The sequence below is a fragment of the Pteropus medius genome, unplaced genomic scaffold (genome assembly GCF_902729225.1).
Source record: "Pteropus medius unplaced genomic scaffold, Ma_sr-lr_union100, whole genome shotgun sequence".
NCBI classification, from domain to species: Eukaryota; Metazoa; Chordata; class Mammalia; order Chiroptera; family Pteropodidae; genus Pteropus; species Pteropus medius.
In genome coordinates, this window is record NW_024340700.1 from 5,883,797 (window position 1) to 5,903,538 (window position 19,742).

The following is a 19,742-nucleotide window of genomic DNA, read 5'->3' on the forward strand; positions in this document are numbered from 1 at the left end:
TCAGACTCCTCCCCAGACCACGGCGTCGGGACCCCTGGCCGGCTGACGCAGGCTTCCATCGAAGCTCCCGGCCCCCAGCCTGCCACCCCGCGCAGGCTGAGCCAAGAGGGCCAGCCCAGGAAACCACCAGCGGGACCACAAGGCGGTCACACGGCGACGAGACGTCTCGTTTGCCAGGGCACCCCGTGGGCAGGGAGAGGTGCGGTGTGGCCAGCGGTGACCCCGTGGAGTCTGTGGGCACCCGCGAGCCCCCGGGGAGTCGCACGGCCGGCTGTAAGCCGCCAGAGGGTCAACATGGCTGCAGTGACGTGTGTCAGGTGACTGTGTGACTCCACAGTGCAGAGTCACAATATCGCTGGCTCAGGCGGGAAAATGGTAGACAAGCATCCGGATGGATTATCGGGCAGTCGAGTCAAGAACACCCATGGGGCCTACGGCCACGCCACCCTGAACGCGCCCGATCCCCTCTGATCTCGGAAGCTAAGCGGGGTCGGGCCTGGTCAGTACTTGGATGGGAGACCACCTAGGAAGACCAGGTACTGTAGGCGTAAGAAATAAAATGTAAGGGGTTGTAAGCTGACAGGGTCCTTGCAATCCGTGAGGTCCACCAAGGGTTGCCTCGCCTAAAAAAAAAACGATGCCCATGGGGAGTTCATCTGTGGAAAGCGTTATGTGCAGTGTTAGCTTTTTTTTAAACTGGCATTTGAAATTTACATGCAGAAAAACGGCTTCTTTTCTTTTCCCGAGCGAAGGGGAGCTCTCGGGCATGGGGCAGACGCGTCGCATTTGGAGGTGTCCCGCAGCCGCTTCGCCCCCTCCGCTCGCCTTTCCGTCCCAAGCCAGTGAAATTCCAGACTAAGAGGGAACAAAACCCGAGGAGACCGCTCAGCGTGGCCGATAGAAGCAGGTCCCCCGGGAGCCGCCGAAGGCGTCACGCCCCTTGGTTGGGTTGTCACGAGCCCGTGGGCACAAGAGGGGACACACTCACGGTTCAGGTTTGCCCGGGTGAATCTGGTGCCTCCCGGGTTCTATGGAGCTGCCGCCCCTGGGGGAAGCAGTGGCCGCCCGTGTGGGCCACACAGGTACAGCTCCAGGTGAGGCCTCCAGGTGCGAGCTGCAGGGGACTCACGTCATTGCTCGCGACCCTGTGCCTCCTCTGAGCATTTCGGCGAGGTCCCTGTGGGGACCACACTCCCGGGCGCAGACACGCAGAGAGAAGGCAGTCGGGAAGTTAACTTTTGAAATCTTTGTCACCACCATGAGCGACAAGTTTGGGACACAACATGAGAGGAAGAAGATGGAAAGATGCAGCCATCGCAGGTGTCCCCAGGGGCGGGGGCGGGGGCGGGGGCGGGCGCATCTCCCCCTCTGCCGTGGCCTCCCAGCCCCAGGGCCTCTGCACGGGTCACACCTGGGTGGGCGGCACCATCTCACAGGCAGTGTGGTGTCTCGCACTGTGTGTCTCTCCCAGGAGGCACAAAGCACTGTGACTTTTTATCTCAGGGGAAGCAAAGTAAGTTTTAAAAGCATTTGGACATTCAAATTTAGAAAAACGTTCCAGAGGCCATTTTGAGAAATTTAGTAGGAAACAATTTCTTATAATAACGAGGGAAATAGCCGCCTTGTCTTCTACCTGCCGAGTGACCCACACGAATGAAGCGAACGTTTGTAAAACGCGCAACGGAGCCGAGGCGGAGACAGCGCACGCACAGCGGACGCTCCGCGCGACCCCGAGTCCCCTTGGGGGCACCGGCTGGGACGACAGCGGCTCCCACCGCTGAGCCGTCGGAGCAAGTGCCCACAGGCGGGGCTGGCGGCGGCTGCCCCAGCGTCCGCGTGGGTGACACACCGAGCCCGCAGCAGTGTGTGCGAAGCCTCCTAGCTGTGCTTTGCTGCTCGGTCGTGGAAAACAGCGGAAGACCGTCCCGGCGAACCCGGTGACCCCCGCGCTGGCCGCGACTCTGCGGCCTGACCTTTGCCGTGCCGTCCGGGGCTCCTCCTCTCCCCGAGCACGGAGGAACGGCCGCTGTTCCCGAGATCCCACGTGGGGCCCAGAGCCTCGCCCGGCGGCCGGGGGGCTGGCTGTGCTCAGGAGTAGGAGTCCCGCGAGTCACAGGCCGGAGCCGGGGCTCCCGGCCCCCGGCCCCGGAGGGTGTGGAAGACCTTTCGGTACGAGTGTCGGAACGCGGGGCTGGAGAAGCAGTAGACCACGGGGTTCAGCACGCTCTGCAGGCCCGTGAGGCTGCTGGTCACGTCGGCCGCGTGCACCAGTGCTCTCTGGACCCTGCAGCTGTCCGTCCCCAGGAAGATGGCCATCGACACTTGGGCCAGGAAATTGGGCAGGAAGCACAGGGCGAACAGCACCGCCACCGCGGCCACCAGCGCCCGGGCCCGCTGCAGCTTGGGCTGTTTGTCTGGGTCTCGGAGCCTCTTCCGCAGAGTTCTGATGATGCTGGCGCTGCAGAACAGGATGAGGCCGAAGGGGAGGATGAACCGCAGCAAGGACAGTGCCTCCCGCCAGGACAGCCTGAAGGAGACGCCCTCCCCGGGGTCGGAACGGGGACACTCGGCCTCGGAGACGAGGAAGCTTTGGTGGCTGAGGGCGCCCGCCAGGAGCCAGACGAGGCCCGAGATCACCTGGGCCCCCCGGGGGGTCAGGAGGTTGACCTTGAGCCGAGGGTGGACCACTCGGAAGTAGCGGTCTAGGGCCACCGCGGTGAGGAAGGCGACACCCACCCCGCGGCTGAGGCCCCACAGGAAGAGCAGGGCGCGGCAGGACGCGAGCCCAGGGCTCCAGGCCTTGCGTCGCAGGAAGAAGGCCGCGCGGAAGGGCAGGCAGACGGTCAGCAGCAGGTCGGCCACGGCCAGGTGGAACAGGTAGACGGCGTAGGGCTTCCACGCCTTCAGGCGGAAAAGCAGCGCCCAGAGCGCCACGGCGTTGGCCAGCAGCCCCAGCCCGCTCTCCAGCAGCAGCAGGGTGCCCACGGCCACCGCCACCGCGTCGCCGTGCACGGAGCAGTTCGGGGCGCGCATGCCGCTGGGACCCGCCTCGGGCGCCGCGGCCGCACGGTGCGGAGGGCGAGACCTCTGGCCGCGATCCTCCCCACGGAGCGGATGGAGACGGCCCTTTCCTGCCCAGGGACGCGACTTCTGCATTTTCTCAGCGAGGAAAGACGCTGAGGCAGCACCCGAAGGAAACCAAAAGCAAAATCAGACCCGCTGGGGAGAGCGCAGCGGCCGCGCGGAGCACCTCGCCGCTCGCTGGCTTCCGTCTTGTTTTCCCCGAGAAAAGGGGAAGCTGCGTTTCGCTTTGCATCGTCTGGCACTAATGGCACTAAGCAGAAGCGCGACCGGCCCGGCGGCCGGGGTGAGCGGGCGGCGGGTGCTGCAGGAGGAACCGAAACGTCCGGTCACCTGGAGACGTTTCGGTCGTTGTAAAGTTACAATAAAGGACAGTCCCCTGGCTGGGGTGCGCTCTCCGGGGAAGCTTTTCTTTCACAGCCCGAGGGCGCCCCCGCGACGCTTCTGCACGTGCCCGGGTTTCACACGCGGTCGTGGGTCTCGCCCCTGCCTCCCCGGGAGGCGTGCGGGGCGGCCCGGCCGTTTAACCATCGGCCCTTGTCACTCGTCCTTTCGTTTTGCCAAATTTTACTTTCTGCTGAGGAGACGGCCCTTCCCTCCTACACGGCCTGGATGGGGACCTGGACGACGGGGCCTCGGCTGGCCCTGACACCGTCACGTAGCCAACGACAGGTCGGGACGCGTCGAGTCCACCAGGAATCAGGCGCTCGAGCCAACGACGTGCTCTGTGTCCGGTGACCGGGCAATGCTGGCACGTACGGGAGCCAGTGAGTAAACATCGCCTGAACCACTCAGCCCTACCGGCTGCTGACCCCGATTCACCTGGGTCCTGACCTGCTGCTGACCCCGATTCACCTCGGTTCTGTTCAGCCTGGTTCGGGCTTTGGAGTGAAACGCACTGTGGCTCTAATTCCGGTTTCTCTTCTTCGGAGCCCTGTGGGTTCCGGAGGCAGACGAAGGTCTGTGCACCGCAGCTGCCCTGCCGAGGGGCGGAGGTGATGCCACGTGCTTGCAGGGTCGCCGTGAGCATCCGGGATACAGGCGGAACCCTGTGTGTCAGGGACGGAGTTGGGTGCTCACCCCGGTGACCGCGGTGGGGCATGTGACAGCGAGGCGCGGTAGGCTCGCTTTTAAGCTCCGTCTCACGAGTGAGGACGTGGTGCAGGTGACGCGCTGCTCGTCACAGGCAAGTGAGAGGCGAGAGCAGGACCCCCCGGCCCGGCGTCTCGACCTCTCCGCCCAGCGGCTCCCCAGCGGACAGCGCTTCACCACTGAGCTCACGGACGCCCTAATTTTACCAGGGTTCCTTTCTAGCCGACCGCCCGCCCACCGCCACCCCACCTCCGCGTCACGCGGTCACCTGCTGCTTTGTCATCTAAGAAGGCGCATTTGGAGGGTCCTCCAAACGCGGAGTTGCAGAGGCGCCCCGACTCGCACCTCCACGGTCACCCTAGGGACAAGGATTCGCCCCCCGTATGAGCGTCACCAACAATTCCTGGGAAATGCGAGAGGAGGAAATACGGCCCCGTGTTCCAGCTGAGGGCTGGCCGGAGGCCGCGTGTCGCCTCTAGGAAAGCCGTGGCCACGATGACACGCAGAGCAGCTGGTGGCTAAGCTCACTCTCCAGGGACGGAGGGTCCCTGAAGGCGGGAGCGAAACGGGTCTTTCTGTCAACACGTCGAGAACGCTGCAGACCCGGCAGACCTAAAAGCTGCCCCGTGACTACCAATTCCATTTCACACCCAAACACTTTAAATCGTAGATATTCTAGCTCAATAGGCAACACAAACATTAATAACTTCATATTTTCCTTTGAAGTGTGGGAAATCAAGTTGAAGAAATTTTAAATCCTGCTGCTTCTCAGCACACTGATTTGTCTTCCTTTATTCTACGGGACTGAATTACCCTTTATTTCTTCTCTTTTAAAGTTATAATATTTGAGCTTCTCCTTTAGGATCTTATTTTATTAAATCTTATTATTCCCAGAAACTCAATTTTCAGTCCCCATGACTATTTCTTCAATACTCTTCCTATTTAGGAGACTTTTCTGTTCAATTATGTGATGCATATTTTATTTACACGCCTGGTCCTAAATTTAAATGAAAATGGAATCATTGCCTTAAACCTACACACAGATTTCATTCTATCGATTTTTCCTTTCCAGTTTTTCTTTATGTCTGAAAATACCAGAAGAAGGACCTCGCGAAGGATGAATGAGTGCTGTGACTTAGATTGTCCCCTCGCTTGCTGCGAAGTTCTCCAGCTGTGAAGTCTGAGGGACGGGGGAGTCCCCGCAAGATGAGCTCTGACACCAGCTGTAAAGCTGGAGGGTCCCCAAGGCCACCCTCACACTCGCTAATTGCCCAGAGGGCCGCACGGAGCTCACCGAGCCTTGTTAGATTTGCAGCCGTGTTTTATTCGAGGAAGGTGCAGATCAGGGGCAGCGAGTGGGGAGGGAGGGACGGAGTCCAGGGGGAGGTCGAGGTGGGCGTCACATCCTCTCCCTGCAGAGTGAGGGCAGCGTCTTTCCCCGGGATCGTTGTGTGGCCACAGGTACGGGGTGTCGTCAGCTCAGGGAGACCCCTGCATTGGTGTCCTGCAGGGTCCTGCGGTTCGTGGTGTACGTGAGGCTGATAACTGCTCGCTGAGGTCGAGCTGATAGTGTGTCACCCAGAGTCCCTGCCCGCATCTCATTATTACTACTGGCTGGCCCAAGGCCCCCAGCAAGCTAAGGGGTACCCACCAGGCGTGACATTCCAAGGGCTTGGAGATGGCCTGCTGGCAGCTGAGGGCAAAGGTCAGACCTCTTTGTGGCCAAAGTTCAGTTCTTTACTACACCCTTAATTTATTCAAAAACAATTTAGAACGTAGCGCTACTCGTTTCGTGCTAAGAACGCAAAGACTCACGGCTCTTCTGACATTTCATAACCTTAGGGGACGTTGTCCAGCGGGAAAGACCATCGAGCAGGCGAATTTGTCAAGGACGACGTGACAAAATTAAACCCGTACCGAAGCGGCCGTGGTAGGAGCCGGCCGTGGAAGGAGGCCAAACGGCTTGGCCGGGGCAGGGGGCAGCTGGGGGGCCGGACGCCCTGGGGACGTTTGGGGCGGGTGGAAGGGCCGCCGACTTTTCTCAGCCTAGCGAGGGACTTTCTCGCCGACTCTCAAAGGTTCCTTCCCTGTCCTTTCCTTGCTCCCGCAGGCAAGTGACCGTCACCCATCCCGGGAGCCCGGCTCGCTCTCCCACTGCGGGCGTGACTCGCCTTGCCTGGCGCCCGGCATCCCGCGCCTCCGGCCTGGGGGCAGGCGAGCCTCAGGACAAAGGAGCTGTGTCACTTCCAGGAAAAGTGGCATTGTTTCAGGAGAAGAAACCGGAAGTTCGGTGGCAGGGGCTCGAAGTCACGAGGGTGTGGCCGAGCTCCCCGACGTCCCCAGCACGTGCTTGAGCCTGCGGTTCGGTAGGAAAGGATTTTGGTGACCTCAGAATATTCCTACAAGGCGCATCTCGTCAGAGACGGTTACCAAGAAAACCAGCGTTTCAGCACGAGGCGTCACTTTGACCACAATTTATTGTTACAGGAAAATAATTCACTCCTAAAAATATAAAATTTTAATGTATGTTAAATAATTGTGGTCAAACCCCAACCCCCGGTCACCGCATGAGCGTGCGAACGTCCCTCTGGTACAAACGCCACGCGCACACCGCCTTTCCCGCTGTTCCTGGGGCACCGAGTGTGCCCGTCACTCCAAGTGACGATTCCTATTTCCAAGCCTGTTGTCCTTACGCTCTGACCTGAGGGTCGAGCGAAGCCGTCGGGACCCAGTCTTTGACGTGGGGGGCACCACGGCGTCCCGTCTAGCCTCGACGGGGGTTGGCGCCGTCTCGTGTTTGCATCACCTGGAACCCCCGAAAGGTTCGCCCATCCGTTCAAAATGTCCGCGGCTACTCCCTACTGCACGCGAGCCGCTGGCAGACCGTCCCGCCCGCCAACGTCACCGCAGCTCCGAACCGACCGAAACGGCCAGACGCCTCAGGGGGCCATGGCGGCATCTGTGTGTCTGCGGGATGTGGTGTGAGCTGCCCCGCGCTCTGCGGGGTCCACCCGGGCGGGGGCCCCCTGGCTGCCCAGCACATGGAGCCGCAGTGGCGTCCAGAACGGCTGCACGAGGGCTCATCGGGTCCCCTGAGAGGCAGCTTGTGTGGCCTCTCCCCTCCCCCAGCTCAGCTCCATCTAGTTGACTGTCCACCCCGCGCCCCCTACCTGGCCCCGCACCCCCATCTCCTCCATTCCAGACTGCCTCTGGCCTCCGCACAGGGCGACCTTCATAGACGGAGGCTGAGGCCAGGGCCTTGGGGCTCCTCACCCCTCAGAGCTCTCCTTCCTGTGTGTGCAGGTCACGGTCCCCACCATGCTCCCTGCCTGCCGCCCGGTGTGCGGGCCACGTCCCCGCCATGCGCCCCGCCTGCAGCCTGTAGCTGCCCCACCCCACGGTCCAGCTGCCCCACCTCACGGTCCCGCTGCCCCTCCTCCCGCTCCGGCTGCCAGCCCCCCTGGGTGGCCTGCCAGGCGCCCCCGCTCCCTGCTGCTCCCACGAAGACTGGGGTGCCTCCCCGGCCCTCAGCCTCAGCCTCCAAGTGTCATCTCAATTGACGATCGGCTCCTTCTGGGCGACACTTTCCCTGACTCCCCCAGGAGCCGAGGGCGCGCCCCTCCAAACCGCCTCTGTCCGCACACCAATGATCCCGTGGGCCACCGTTCCCTGTCCCCGCGCCCGTCTGCTGGCTGGGCCACAAGCCACTTACAGGCGGAGACCGCGCCTTCTCACCTCTGTCTCCCGAAACGTCTTCATACTGAAAAAGAGCGACATCCTGTGGACGTTTGCGGAACATGTTCACGAAACACCAGGTCCTTACACGGTCCAATGTCACGTGGTAGTGACTGAACCCGTTTGTAGAAACTACACGGCAGAAGGAGAGCGTGGTCACAGCCACTTCACGTCGGACTTAGAGAGTCACTAGGGCGAGGACATTTTCGGGATGAGTGGGCACTGTCCTTCAAAGTCTAGCTCTGTGCTCTCGCAGACACGCGCCCACCGCCCTCCACGAGTCCTGAAGGTGGCTTTGTCACCCGGGTCCAGACCTATGAGTTCGCTTGTCCCTCGCAGGTGGGTTGGGGGAGGGCGGGCACCAGCCCCTCCCCCACGGGAAGACTCTGCTCCCCCCGCTCCCCCCAACACCTTCGGGGGAGAACAGAAAATTGACCTGATTCCAAACCACTTCCTGAGCCGGTTCCGCCTCCGAGCGAGTGGGAACGGCGCTTTCTGCTCTCAGCGGTCGTGCCGAGCCCACTCAGAACGAGGCTGGAGCTCCCTAAACCAGACTTTTCTATCTTCACGTACAACGTTTAACAGAATCAAAGACGAATATAGCAAAAATGCTTCTAAGTGTCAGCTAGGGGTCCACTCATTACAGGTTGTATTTCATAACAAATGTCAATAAAATGGAGGTTTTTCCCCACGGGTGGAAATTTGGGCTCTACATTTATTTGTGGTGTGAAAACAGGTGACTGCTGAGGAGACTTGAGCTCGCGTGGCCCCCGGTCCTCCGCCCTCCCAAGAAAAGCCCACGCGCTGCTCTGCCCTGTCCGGCATCGTGGATGCGCCGCCGGCTGACATGCTGGCCTGCGGGTTCGCCTCGCAGCCTCGGGGGGCAGCTCCGCGGACTCTCGGTGACGTTTCTCCATTCGCGTCACTTCCCTGCCGAACACAGCGCTGGCGCCGCCATCCGCCTGGCTCGGATCGGGCAGACAGGCCTCTGGCGGCGCAGCCTCCGCGGAGAGCAGGAGGGGCCCCGAACCCCGCTGCCGAGCGCGCAGTCGCAGCGGGTGGCCGCCACCTCGACGCCGGCAGCCGTCGCTTCGAGCTCTGCCTTCTCTCATCGTATCGACCCCTACGCACCGTCATTCAGAGCAGTTTTAGTTTCGCTATCTTTTTTTTTTTTTGCTTTAACTTTTTTTATCGTGGTAAAATAGGCATCACGTGAGATCCAGCATCACCAGCGATGTTTAGCGCACTCGCCATGCTGTGCCACCATCACCCCATCTAGTTCTAGAACGTTCCCACCCCCCACGGGAAGCCGCGTGCCCATGGGCAGCCATTCCCGCCCCTGCCCCCACTTCCCCGGCCCCTGGGAACACCAGTCTCCTTGCTGGGGATCCCCAGAAGCGGGGTCCTGCCACCTGGGGCCTTTTGTGTCTGGCGTCTTCCACTCGGCGTCCTGTTTTTGATAAACACTGGAGCTTTTACGCCTTAGGACTCGTCAGACGCTTCCTTACCTGGCAGGAAGGACAATGACCCGGCTTGGGGGGCTCTCACACGGAAGCCGGGGACAGAGATCGAGCAGCGACAAGGCCTGAGAAGAGGGGGCACTTTCCAAATGCGGCCGGTAGATGCCCAAAGCGGGGAGCTATTTGGCACAGTGTTGGGGGCCCAGGGTCTATAAATGAGAGAGTCATTTGAGTATTTTGAGGGGAGACCGTCAGTAGTAATTCACCTCACTCTAGATGACGAATCGAGTTGAAAAAAATGATTATGAACAAGAAGACGGTCAATTAAAAATGAAAAGTTAACCGCCAGCCTTTTTTGCGTTTTCCGCCGAGACTCCAGCCGTGGCACTATAATCCTTGGCGGGCGTCTGTTGGCGCGCGCGGCATGCTCCCGAGGGACCCGCGATGTCGCCGAATCATCACCGAACACCTCCCGCTTTGTCAACTGCTCTATTTGTGCGCACCCACAGCTACGGCCCAGGGACAGGAGAGGCAGAGGGGCCGCGAGCCAGGCCGGAGTCATCCGCCCGGCAAGGGAGTCGCTGGTTGCAAAACAATGAAGCAAAGAAAACCCCACGTCACCTTATTTTTGTTTTCTTCTCCGCCGCTTGGGAACATCGCTTATTCGTTAGTTTCTGGAACTCCTGGATTATTCTCTTGACATTTAATCCGTCCCTAGAAGCTCGGAAAGTAGCTTCATTGAAGGGAAAAATGAGCACGAAGCCGCCCGCGTGGGCATCCGGCGCTTCGCCGCCGCCGGCCGCGGGGCCCCTCGGGGCGGCAGGGCTCCAGGCCGCGGGCGACGGAAGGCGCGGCAGGCAGGGGGGCGTGGACGCCTTGCGAGGTGCCAGCCGGTCCTTCAGCTTCCGTTTGCTGGGCGGCTCTGCGGTCGACGGCAGCGCATCCTTCCCGGGCACCGCGTCTCTCCGCGGGGAGGCGCGTTGACTCTCCGGGCGTGTTCCGACCACTTTCTTCACATCGGGTTTGTCCTTGTTAGGAGTTCGACCCGTCGGATGGAAGAGGGGCTCGCAGGAGAGGGGGCTGCAAGCGTCGCCGTGCCTGCCGCGGTCGGCATCGGCCAGGGGGCCCCCGGGATGCCCGTCGTCAGCGTAACCGCGTCCGTGTCTCTCGTTTCTTAGGCCGTGTAAGTAGATCAGTTCGATAGTGTCGTGGATAAGTTTCCTCTTCACAGATACATCTGCCGAACAGTCTAAGGACAGGGCCGGGCTGTAGTTGACCTCTAACAGCCACGGTTTCAAGTTGTCATCGATCAAAATGTCAAAGCCGAAGAGCTCAAAGCAATTGGCGGCGACGGGGACGGAGGGCGCGATGGCCAGCACGGTGAGGATGACCACGTGGCGGATCTTCTGCCACAGCAGCAGGTCGTCCACGCCCCAGCTGCGCAGGTAGGAGAAGAAGCGGCTGAGCGTCCACTTGCAGCCGCGGCCGACCACCTCTTTGACCTTCTCGTACGAGGCCCCCGACTTATTGATGCTGCTGTTGGTCAGATGCGCGTAGCTGTTTTGCAAATGACCGAGGTCGAACTTCTCCGTGGCGAAGCGCACTAAGCCTTCCTGATAAATGTAGATGGTCAAGGGCTTAAAGCCGGTGACGCAGACGTAGATGCGGAGGTCGCATTTGTACCTACCCACTAGCAAAGGGTTGCAGATGTATTTCTGTACTATGTACGTGTCATCAAAGATGAGGTCTTTAATGTCACTGAAAATTATGATCCCCCTCCCTCGGGACAGCTCTGCGGGCTTGCAGATCCAGTAGCCCGGCTTAGTGCCCAGCGTCTGCTTCTCCTTGAAGTACTCAGCCACGAACTGGCAGTAGTCGCTGGGCATGACGAACGTCGGGGGGATGAACTCGTACAGGGGAGAGCCATAGGTCCTCTTCATGTGCTTCAGCTGCCTGGCCAGGCGGTCCTTCCTGATGAGCTTGGTCGTGCCCGGGTGGTGGTTCAGCTGCTGCCAGGGCTTCACGTTGACGTGCTCGGTCATGCGGAAGGACGACGTCCTCCAGTACAGGTTCCAGCCCTCCACGTCTTGCTCTCGGTTATCGAACTTGTCCCACCCGCGCTCCAGGAGGACACTCTGCACCACCCCCGGCGTGCTGTCGTCCACGCGGAACACCAGCGGTCTGGGCCCGGCCCGCGCAGCGCCGTCTGCGGCCATCCGCCGGGGGTTCCCGGTCTAGAAATTGGTGATCAGAAGCGTGTTAGAGGGCGGGCCGGGGGAGCATACTCTAGCCCTTCCCGTTCAGGAAAAAACACTGGCCAGGTTCCTTTAGTTTTACATAAACACGCCCTTCGAGGCGGAAGCAAATCGGACTGGTTTTCAACGTGACGATACGATATAAAAACTGTTCTTGGAGTTATTTCTAAACAGAACTCGCCTCTAATCCTAAGGTAACAGACACGTATACACGAATCGGATTCATCGACTGAGTCTCCGCCTCACGACCGTCCGAGAACGCAGCTAACATCGCGCGGAGGAACGCTGCGTTTTCTAGGATCGGACGTTCTCAGCGATGGAGATGGACTGTATTTTGTGAATGGAAATATCGCTACTAAAAACAGAACGCTATAAATAGAATGATGTCATTTGTTCCCGAAGACTCTCGGTATGTAGAGCGATGTGAAAATAACAGTAAAAGGGAGGTATTTCGGGGCACACTTTGGGGGTGAGGTTAGGACGGTGACCTGCGAGTTACTGCGGGGTGAATGCCTCGCTGGCGAGTGTTCTCGGGGCGAACGGGAACAGGCTAGTGGTGCTTTCACACGCGTTCTGCGTCCGAGCTGCAGACCAGTCCGGGCCTTCCGCCCAGTGCGGTCTCACTAGGGACCGCCTGTCTCCACGGGCCGCCTCCGCCGCCCCTGCACACGCCCCCCGCCTCCTCGGAGCTTACCTGTGCGTTTCCTTCATTTAGTGACATGCTAAGAATGCTTGCAGCGTCACCGTCAACGCCTCTGAGAGCCTCGCTGCCGTAGGCCTGCAGCTGTGGTGAGTCCTGTGGGTCTGAAAAGTGATCGTTATTTAGAACAAAAAGAACCAAGTTTTTATAGTTGAATGCATTCGAGCATGTGGAAGAAGCTTGGAATGACGTGTTGTGTGGTTGGCGAGACTCGTATTGGCCTGCGACGTCTAAGGGCCACAGGCCAGACACCGACAGTGGCCCCCCAGCACCCCCTCATGACTCAGGGCCACTGGATGTGTCTCGGGGCTCAGAGGCTGGGTTTATTCAAATAAATGGTAATTCGTGAGAGTCGAGAAAGAAAATTTGAGCTTTTACAAACTCAGTCTGCAAAAGCAATCGTTTTGTGAAGATTGTACCTCATATTTGCAAGATAAACAGAAAAGGCAGCTTCGACATTTCTCTGAAGTTCCAAAGAAAGAAAACAAGATCGTTTTTGAAGAAAACCAAAACCGATGATGAAGCATGTTTTGTTACGAGCCAGAAAAAAGGTAAAAATGGCGAAACCTCTTGGGAGAATGTCAGAAACCCCAAGCGAAGGGAATTCGGCTTGGGCTTTTGACAATGTTACCATTGTTCATGCATAATTTATGACATAAGGCAACATGATAACTTATCTGGCGGAAGTTCTGCGCTACTTGAGAGATTCTGGCTGATGCGAAAGGAGTAAATTGGACACATACTGTATTTTCCGTGAAGACAGGTTCGACAAGTGAGAAAGCAAGAAAAATGCAGGGAAGGGAGGGACGAAGTGAGGGGGGACGGCCAGCTCGCTCACCCACCTTTTCCTCCAGGCGTGAAGCTGGAAGGGGTCCTCGGGGAGTAGGGGAGACGACTTGCTTCCAGGTGGCGTGGGCCCCAGTCCGAAGCCAGCGGAAAGTCTGGCTTGCCTCCGAGGCTGCGGGTGGGGATGGGGAGATGACACTTCCAGAGGACACCTCCAAACCAGCTGGGGACAAAAGCAGCGTGGACGGGAGCACCCTGTGCCCTACGGCGTATTCCCTATTCTGGTGCAGCTACAGAAAAGTTCAGTGTTTGCAATTTACAGAGATATTTTTAAACCGCGTCCGACGTATTGCCAGATTTTTCCAGCCGTGTGCGTGTGTACACGTGTGTGTGTGTGCGTGTGTGTGCCGGGTGTGTGCATTTGTGTGTGTGTCCGGGGGCGCTGAGAGGGAGGGTCTGAATCAAATAATTATGGCAGCCGGATTAAACGAAGTTTCTTTACTCTCTCCAAGAAATACGCCACGTTCCCAGACGTACTTGTCAAGACACTCTCTTACCCGTGTGTTAGATCGAGTGCCACCTCACCAAGCCAGTGTGGGACTTGCCACGTCAGGCTGAAGAGGAATTTTCCACTCACATGGCTAACCTCGTAATCAGCTCTCTGTTCTACTTCTGTAGACGTGCTTGCCGCATAGACCGAAGGGCAGGGTGACCTCGAGATCGACTGAAGACTCACCCTCCCCTCTGCTCGCTCTGTAACTGCCCGTAGCCCATAGCAACTCCCGGGCTCCGTAACCGCCTGAGGACAAATGAACCAATCGGCTCATGCCAACTAACTGCGGGATACGCCCTATGAAAGTAAGGTCACCCCCGAGCTGGGGGCCCAGATCCTCAGAGCGCTGGCTCCTCTGGGACCATGCGAAATAAACCTGAGTTCTCCAACTCTCCGAGTGCTGCTTGGTTTCTCGCCGGTCTGATTTTTCTGCAACAAGGCAAAGTCCAATTCCTGGCCTGCCCACCTCCTGCCAGCCTGGGGCAAGCCCACCAGAGGCTCGGAGCACGCGGGGCGGTGCCCGGCTGCTCAGTGGTCAGCGGCGGCCACCCGGCCTCCTCCCGGCTCCGTGGCCTGCGGGGCTGAGGGGCGGGGGCCCCGCCGGCTGCCACAGGAAGGTGTCACTGCGAACGGGGCGGTGGGTGTCGGCGCGGCTTCCTTCGCACACGCGTGTGCGATGAAATATACCACGACTCGTCGCGAGGCGGAGCGAGCGGTTGGGGGTGTTGGGGCCCCAGCGGCAGTCCTGCGGCACGTGAGAGGCACCGTGGCCGTGTCGGGGAGTGCGCACGCCGCGGGCGGAGGGGGGCCCTGGAAGGCGGGTCCGTGCTCACTGGACTGGGAAGGAGGGAGAGGCATGGCACGCAGCTGTCCCCAGGCCCGCGTTCCCTCTGCCGTGTGGCTGGGGAGCCCCCTCTCCTGTTAGCGGCCGGGGACCGTGTGCGCTGAGCTCTGGGGGGACAGCAGGGCGATGCCACCAGTCTCCCTCCCGGGTGCGTCCCCACGTCACGGTCCTCTCCCACCGCCCCTCTCCAGGGCCTTGGCCGATGGTTTAGAAGTGGCCACTGTCTGCCTCACCCACTGAAGTAAGAGATTGGAGGCCAGGTCACGGGGTTGATGGTCGCTCGGGGCTTGGTTCGGCCCTGGGCACGCGCTCCTGGCTTTTGGAGGGGAAGGCTCCCCCGCGTAGCTTGGTGACAGGGGCCCCACGGGCGGGAAGCCAGCCAGACGCCGCGTGTCCCCTCACTGCGGGAGCCACGCGTCCCAGGAAGACTGACGCCCGGATCGGTGTCACGCGTGGGGCGTTGGCTCCCAGGACCGGGCCGTCACTCTGCCGGTCCCCACACTCCCTCCGACCCAGAGCCTCAGAAAAGGCTCCCGAGTCCCACCTCACATTCACACTTTCTCTTTGCCACTTGCTGCTTGAAGGACAGGGGACCCCGGGCAACCTCCCACCCGAACTGAACCGGGCTCCAGCTGAGGTGTTCGTTCAGCCACGGGCTTCGCTGTCACAGGCTCCCACCCTCGCTGAGCTGACGCGGGAAGTGTGCTTTGTACCCCCAGTGGCCTCGCCTTCGGTCCACGTGCCATCTTGTCGTGAATGCGAAATCCACACATGCGGCTGACGGTTTACACCGCTTCGCACGGCAGTTTTCAGATCGAAGAGTCGGCTGTTCGGACACAGAGAACATTCCACTTTCGTGAAAAAACCGTGGCCGTGGCTCTCGTGCACGTTTCGCAGGAAGGAGACGTGAACCACGGAGCGACGTCACCTCCACCGTCTGGCGGAGGACGGGCTGCAGTCTCCTGGGACATAACTTAGAGCCTGTAGTTGTGGTTTATAGTTTATACGGAATGTAGAGCCCTCCTCGCAATGAGAAGTATACATACATATCATTTGCCCCATTTTTAAGTTGGCTAATTAAAAAAAAATGCCACCGCACGCACACATGTTCTTTTGAGAGCAAGTTGGTGTTGCTTTAAGCCCAGATGACTTTTCACCATTGCGAATCGGGGCCCACGCACTGCTTTTCGGTGTTGGCCGTAAGGAAGTTCTGCTCCGTCATTAAAACCTTCAGTTTCCTGAAGGCAGAGGCCACTTGCGATAACACCTCGCCCCGAGCATGTGCTCGCCCTCAGTGGACACAGGTGGGGCGGAACCGCCTCGAATCGAACACGCTGCCCGCCGTCCAGGACCGGAGCCCGGCCGGCCGCCAGCTCGCACCGGGAGGCGGGGTGTGCCTCCCGCAGAGGCTTCGGCAGGGCCCGCCTGCGTCCGGAGGCCACACACCTTCCCTCGCCTTCCCCCCGGGTCCTCACCTGCCTCCCGCCTGTGCCCCCAAGTCCCCGGCCCGCACGCGAGGGTCACGAGCCCGGCGTCCAGTGTCCAGACACGAGGACGTGGGCACTAGCTGTGGCCCAGGCCTCCGCCCTCTCTGGCTCGGTGCCCTCCGTCCCCACACTGTGTCCCGTCTGCCTTCCGAGAAAACGGCCCCCCGCCGACGGCCCCCCGCCCCCCGCATGCGACCTTGCTCGGCCTCCTACCCCGGCATCTGCCAGTTGGTGGAAAAGCCTGGCCGTTCACCACGCTCGGCCGCATCCAGCCGCGGGTCCCACGCCCGCGCAGGTGCCGTGGAGCCGACCTCTCCCCCGGGTGACTTTGCCGCAGGAGCCACGTGCGCCTTGTTTACTCTTGTATGGCCACCACCGGCACGCAGCAGGCACTCCCCGTTTTCCAGGCGTGTGAAGCAGTATGACCGGGACGGTGGGGGCTCCCCTTCCAGACCATGTGGGGGCTGGACCGTCCGACGCGTACTCACCCCTTCTAGCAGCCCTGGGCCCCTGTGCTCTTGGGAAGGGGCGGGTCCTGGGACGGAGGCAGACACCGGGGCCCCTCTCCAGCTCTGGCTGTGACTGCCATAGGCTTGTCCCCGAGCCCGGCGTGGTGGGAGGGTCACGGGAACGCTTCCTTGTCAGGCCCTGATCCTGGGGTGGCTTTGGTGGCTTTAGGCAGCTGCATAGCCCAGCTGAAGAGGACAGGGCTGGAAGCTGCCCTGCCCGTCGCTTAGTGACGCAAGGCTGCTCTCCTCACAAAGGGGGCAGTCACCACCCCAGGGGCGGCCGGAGCTAGGGACCCCCGGGAGCTGGGCCCAAGGGCTGCTCTGCGCCTCCTTCCTCCACACCCAGGGAGGGGCCCACAGTAGCCCCGGGCTCGGCGGCCCCGGGCAGCTCCAGACCTGAGGCCTCAGAGGGACCCTGAGCAGCTGACGTAGGCATGAGAAGAGGCGGGTGGGGGTGCTCTGGCGGGCTCCCTGGGACCCCCTTTGCTTTTCCCTCCCGGGACTGCAAACATATTGTTTCTACCTAAAAACAGGTGTGTTTCCAAAACGAGTCTTTATTATTTGTTTAAGCCAAGTTGACGCCAGAGACGGGGTCGGACCCGTCCTCCCAGCGAAGGCCTCGCCCTGACCTCGCTCTGACCTTGCTCTGCCCTGTGGACAGGCCTCAGCAGCCGGGCAGGGCTAGGAGCTTCCCGGGAGTCACCGCCCCCAGCCCCTGAGGCCCCAGCCTGGCGTCACCTCTGCTGGGCAATGGCTAAGGCTTCACACTGTGCATTTAATGATATGCATTGAGATGCCCTTTGGGGACCAGGGCATTTCTCCTTGTAGCTGCATAAAAACTGCACAAGCCAAGAGCCCGGGACCCGGGAAGCTATGCCAGGCCGGAGGGGAACGCAGACTTTCTCGTTAACCGAGAACAGAAGGGATTCGTCACATCCGCCCGGGAGGCATTTTTCTTTTCCGGTTTGGCGTGTTCTCTTCTTCATTATTTGTCACCCTCCAGCTCATGTGCTGTAAATGTCGCATAAACAAAATGTCCAGTTCTTCCCCTGAGCACCCAGCGAAGGCTGGGGAGGCAGAGACGCGGAGGGGCGGACACAGCCAGGCCGGCCATCCTGTCCCCGTGAGGACATCTGGTCCGGATTATCGGCTGAGCGATCTCTAAGTCCTGAACCTGTTCAACAGTTTTTAATCCTCCCCGTCAATGTGAGATGTTTGCACGAGCTTCCAAAACAAAGTCACACTCCACCCGGACAGACGGACAGACGCCTGGGCCGAGAAAGGAGGCAGGTGTGGGAGGTGGGAGGGCCCGGGGCTGGGAGCGCACAGGGCTGGGGACTCACGGGGCTGGGGGCTCACGCCGCGAGGGGGCAGTGTCTGCGGGAGCCGTCACCCTTCCCCAGCCACTGCGAGCAGACGCGCTTCCCCAGATTCTTCCTTCTCCACGTTCGGCCCCTTGTGTGATTTCTCTTTCTCGCGGGAGCCCGTGTCTCCGTGGCTCACTTCTCGTGGGCCCTCAGGCCCCCTGGAGGTGTGGGAAGGCGCAAGGCTGGCTCAGCACCCCCTGGGCACTGGCCGTGTGGACTGTGGGCTTTGCGGTCGGGAACCCCCAGCGGCACGTGCCCGCGTCCGGCAGCCTGACCGGGACGCCACCCCGAGCCAAGACCATCTCCCCCTGCGTCACGCTGAGCACATGCTGTCCAGGGCTCCACCTTCGGGTACTATGGGGCCACCGCGGACGCCCACGCTCTGTGGTGTCACCCGAGGGCCCCCTCCAAGAGGAATGCCTGCTCTTTGTGCCGGGGTGAGTGATCTTACCTCCCTCCTGACAGGGCCAAGAGGAAGTCGGACTCATTAAGACATTAAAGTCTAGAATTTTGGTGAGGTCCAAGGCCACTGAGTCAATAGGTAGAATTTTGCTATTTTATTACACCTCAGCCCCCACTCCCCCCGGAGCACAAAGACCCCCAGGCTGATGGAGAAGCCCCTCTGCCACGCACCAAGGGGCCTACTTGGGGACCTTGCCCTGGACCCCTGACCAGGAGCCAAGTCCTTGGCATTGTGCCAGTAAACATTCGCTGAAAACGCACACTTAGCACGGCGCCTGGCTGGTTCCAAGGATGGTCATACTTACTGGGTGAGAATGGTCTCTTATTGATCACCGTGATCACATCGAATGCTGCTTGTAATTAATAATTAAGTGCAAAACATGAGCCTGTGGTTTGGGGGTCGCTGCCCTTGGGAAGTGCTGGGAACGAGTCCTCGGGGGTCCATGCTGGTTCTGTTTCTCGGTCTGGGTGCTGGTTACATGGTTCGTCCAGTTTATCAAACTGCACACATACACCTGTAGGTTTCCTGTATGTTCTAATCCAATGAAACGTTTTTAAAAACTAAATGCATCTATCTTTGGTGAAGAACTGTATTTGGAGTTATTACCCTCAACTGGGAGTTACAGAAACAAACTCCAGTCTCGTTGCTTCAACGAGCCAGCTCTGTGACCTGGGCCGGCCGCCAGCTTCACCGATGAGTCGCTTTCCGATTCAACATCTCATGAGGAATCCGAGCGGGGATGACTGCAGTGCTCTGTCCGTCCCAGCCACGGGCTGTTTCAGCCGCGTCGTGACCCCTGACCCCACGTCGCGCACCAGCCGGGGCCTCTGGGGAGGGCTGGACCTCCTCGCCATCTGCACATCTCCCTGTCCGCTGTCACCAGTGACCCCGCTGTCACCAAACCAGAGTCCGGCCTCCGTCCTCACCTGACGGCCGCCCCAGCAGCAGTGGACACCGGGGCCACCTCGACCTCCGGGGACCACTTACTGTCGCTGGCCCTGCCCTGGCAGTCTCCCAGGGGTTCTCATTTGTCCCACTGGTCACTCTTGCCTGGCCCCGTGTCCCCACCCGACCTGAGAAGCCTGGAAGATGCGAGGACTCAGGCCCCTCCATGCTCGGCTCTGTCTCTCTTCTGTGCCATGACTTCAAATGTCACCTGCGTGGTGACGGCTCCCCGCTTTCTTCCTCTCATGTGAATTCTGGTCTCATGTACCCAACTGCCCCTCAGCAAGACCGCTGATGTCTCGCAGCACAGCGAAGCGAACACACGCTCAATCTCCTGCCCCACGAACCCGCGCCCCACCAGGCTCCCCCCAGCCAAGCAAGCGGTCACTTCTCTCTTCCGGTTCTTCGTTACGCCAAACTTCCGGAGTTTTCTTCTCCACGTCAGGCACCCCGTAGACTCTGCCT

The 19,742-nt window shown here is 60.2% G+C and overlaps 2 protein-coding genes and 1 non-coding gene across 3 annotated transcripts; 1 reads left to right on the forward strand and 2 right to left on the reverse strand.

Annotated features, from left to right (window-relative positions):
• The first annotated feature begins 429 nt into the window (after positions 1-429).
• LOC120618509 (5S ribosomal RNA) lies at positions 430-548 on the forward strand. The gene has a single exon (XR_005657269.1). It is a non-coding gene; the product is annotated as a 5S ribosomal RNA (ribosomal RNA).
• A 1,383-nt stretch (positions 549-1,931) lies between these two features.
• Positions 1,932-3,243, reverse strand: GPR31 (G protein-coupled receptor 31). The gene has a single exon (XM_039880916.1). It carries the CDS (start codon positions 3,154-3,156, stop codon positions 2,089-2,091), a length of 1,068 nt encoding a protein of 355 aa, XP_039736850.1. The 5' UTR covers positions 3,157-3,243; the 3' UTR covers positions 1,932-2,088.
• Positions 3,244-9,985: 6,742 nt separating this feature from the next.
• Positions 9,986-11,614, reverse strand: TTLL2 (tubulin tyrosine ligase like 2). The gene has a single exon (XM_039882299.1). The coding sequence runs from the start codon at positions 11,582-11,584 to the stop codon at positions 9,986-9,988; it is 1,599 nt and encodes a 532-aa protein (XP_039738233.1). The 5' UTR covers positions 11,585-11,614.
• Positions 11,615-19,742: the final 8,128 nt, after the last annotated feature.

What these genes read in the sequence shown, in the direction of transcription:
- TTLL2 (XM_039882299.1), bottom strand. Translation starts at nt 11,584, where the DNA reads ATGGCCGCAGACGGCGCTGCGCGGGCCGGGCCCAGACCGCTGGTGTTC.
- GPR31 (XM_039880916.1), bottom strand. Translation starts at nt 3,156, where the DNA reads ATGCAGAAGTCGCGTCCCTGGGCAGGAAAGGGCCGTCTCCATCCGCTC.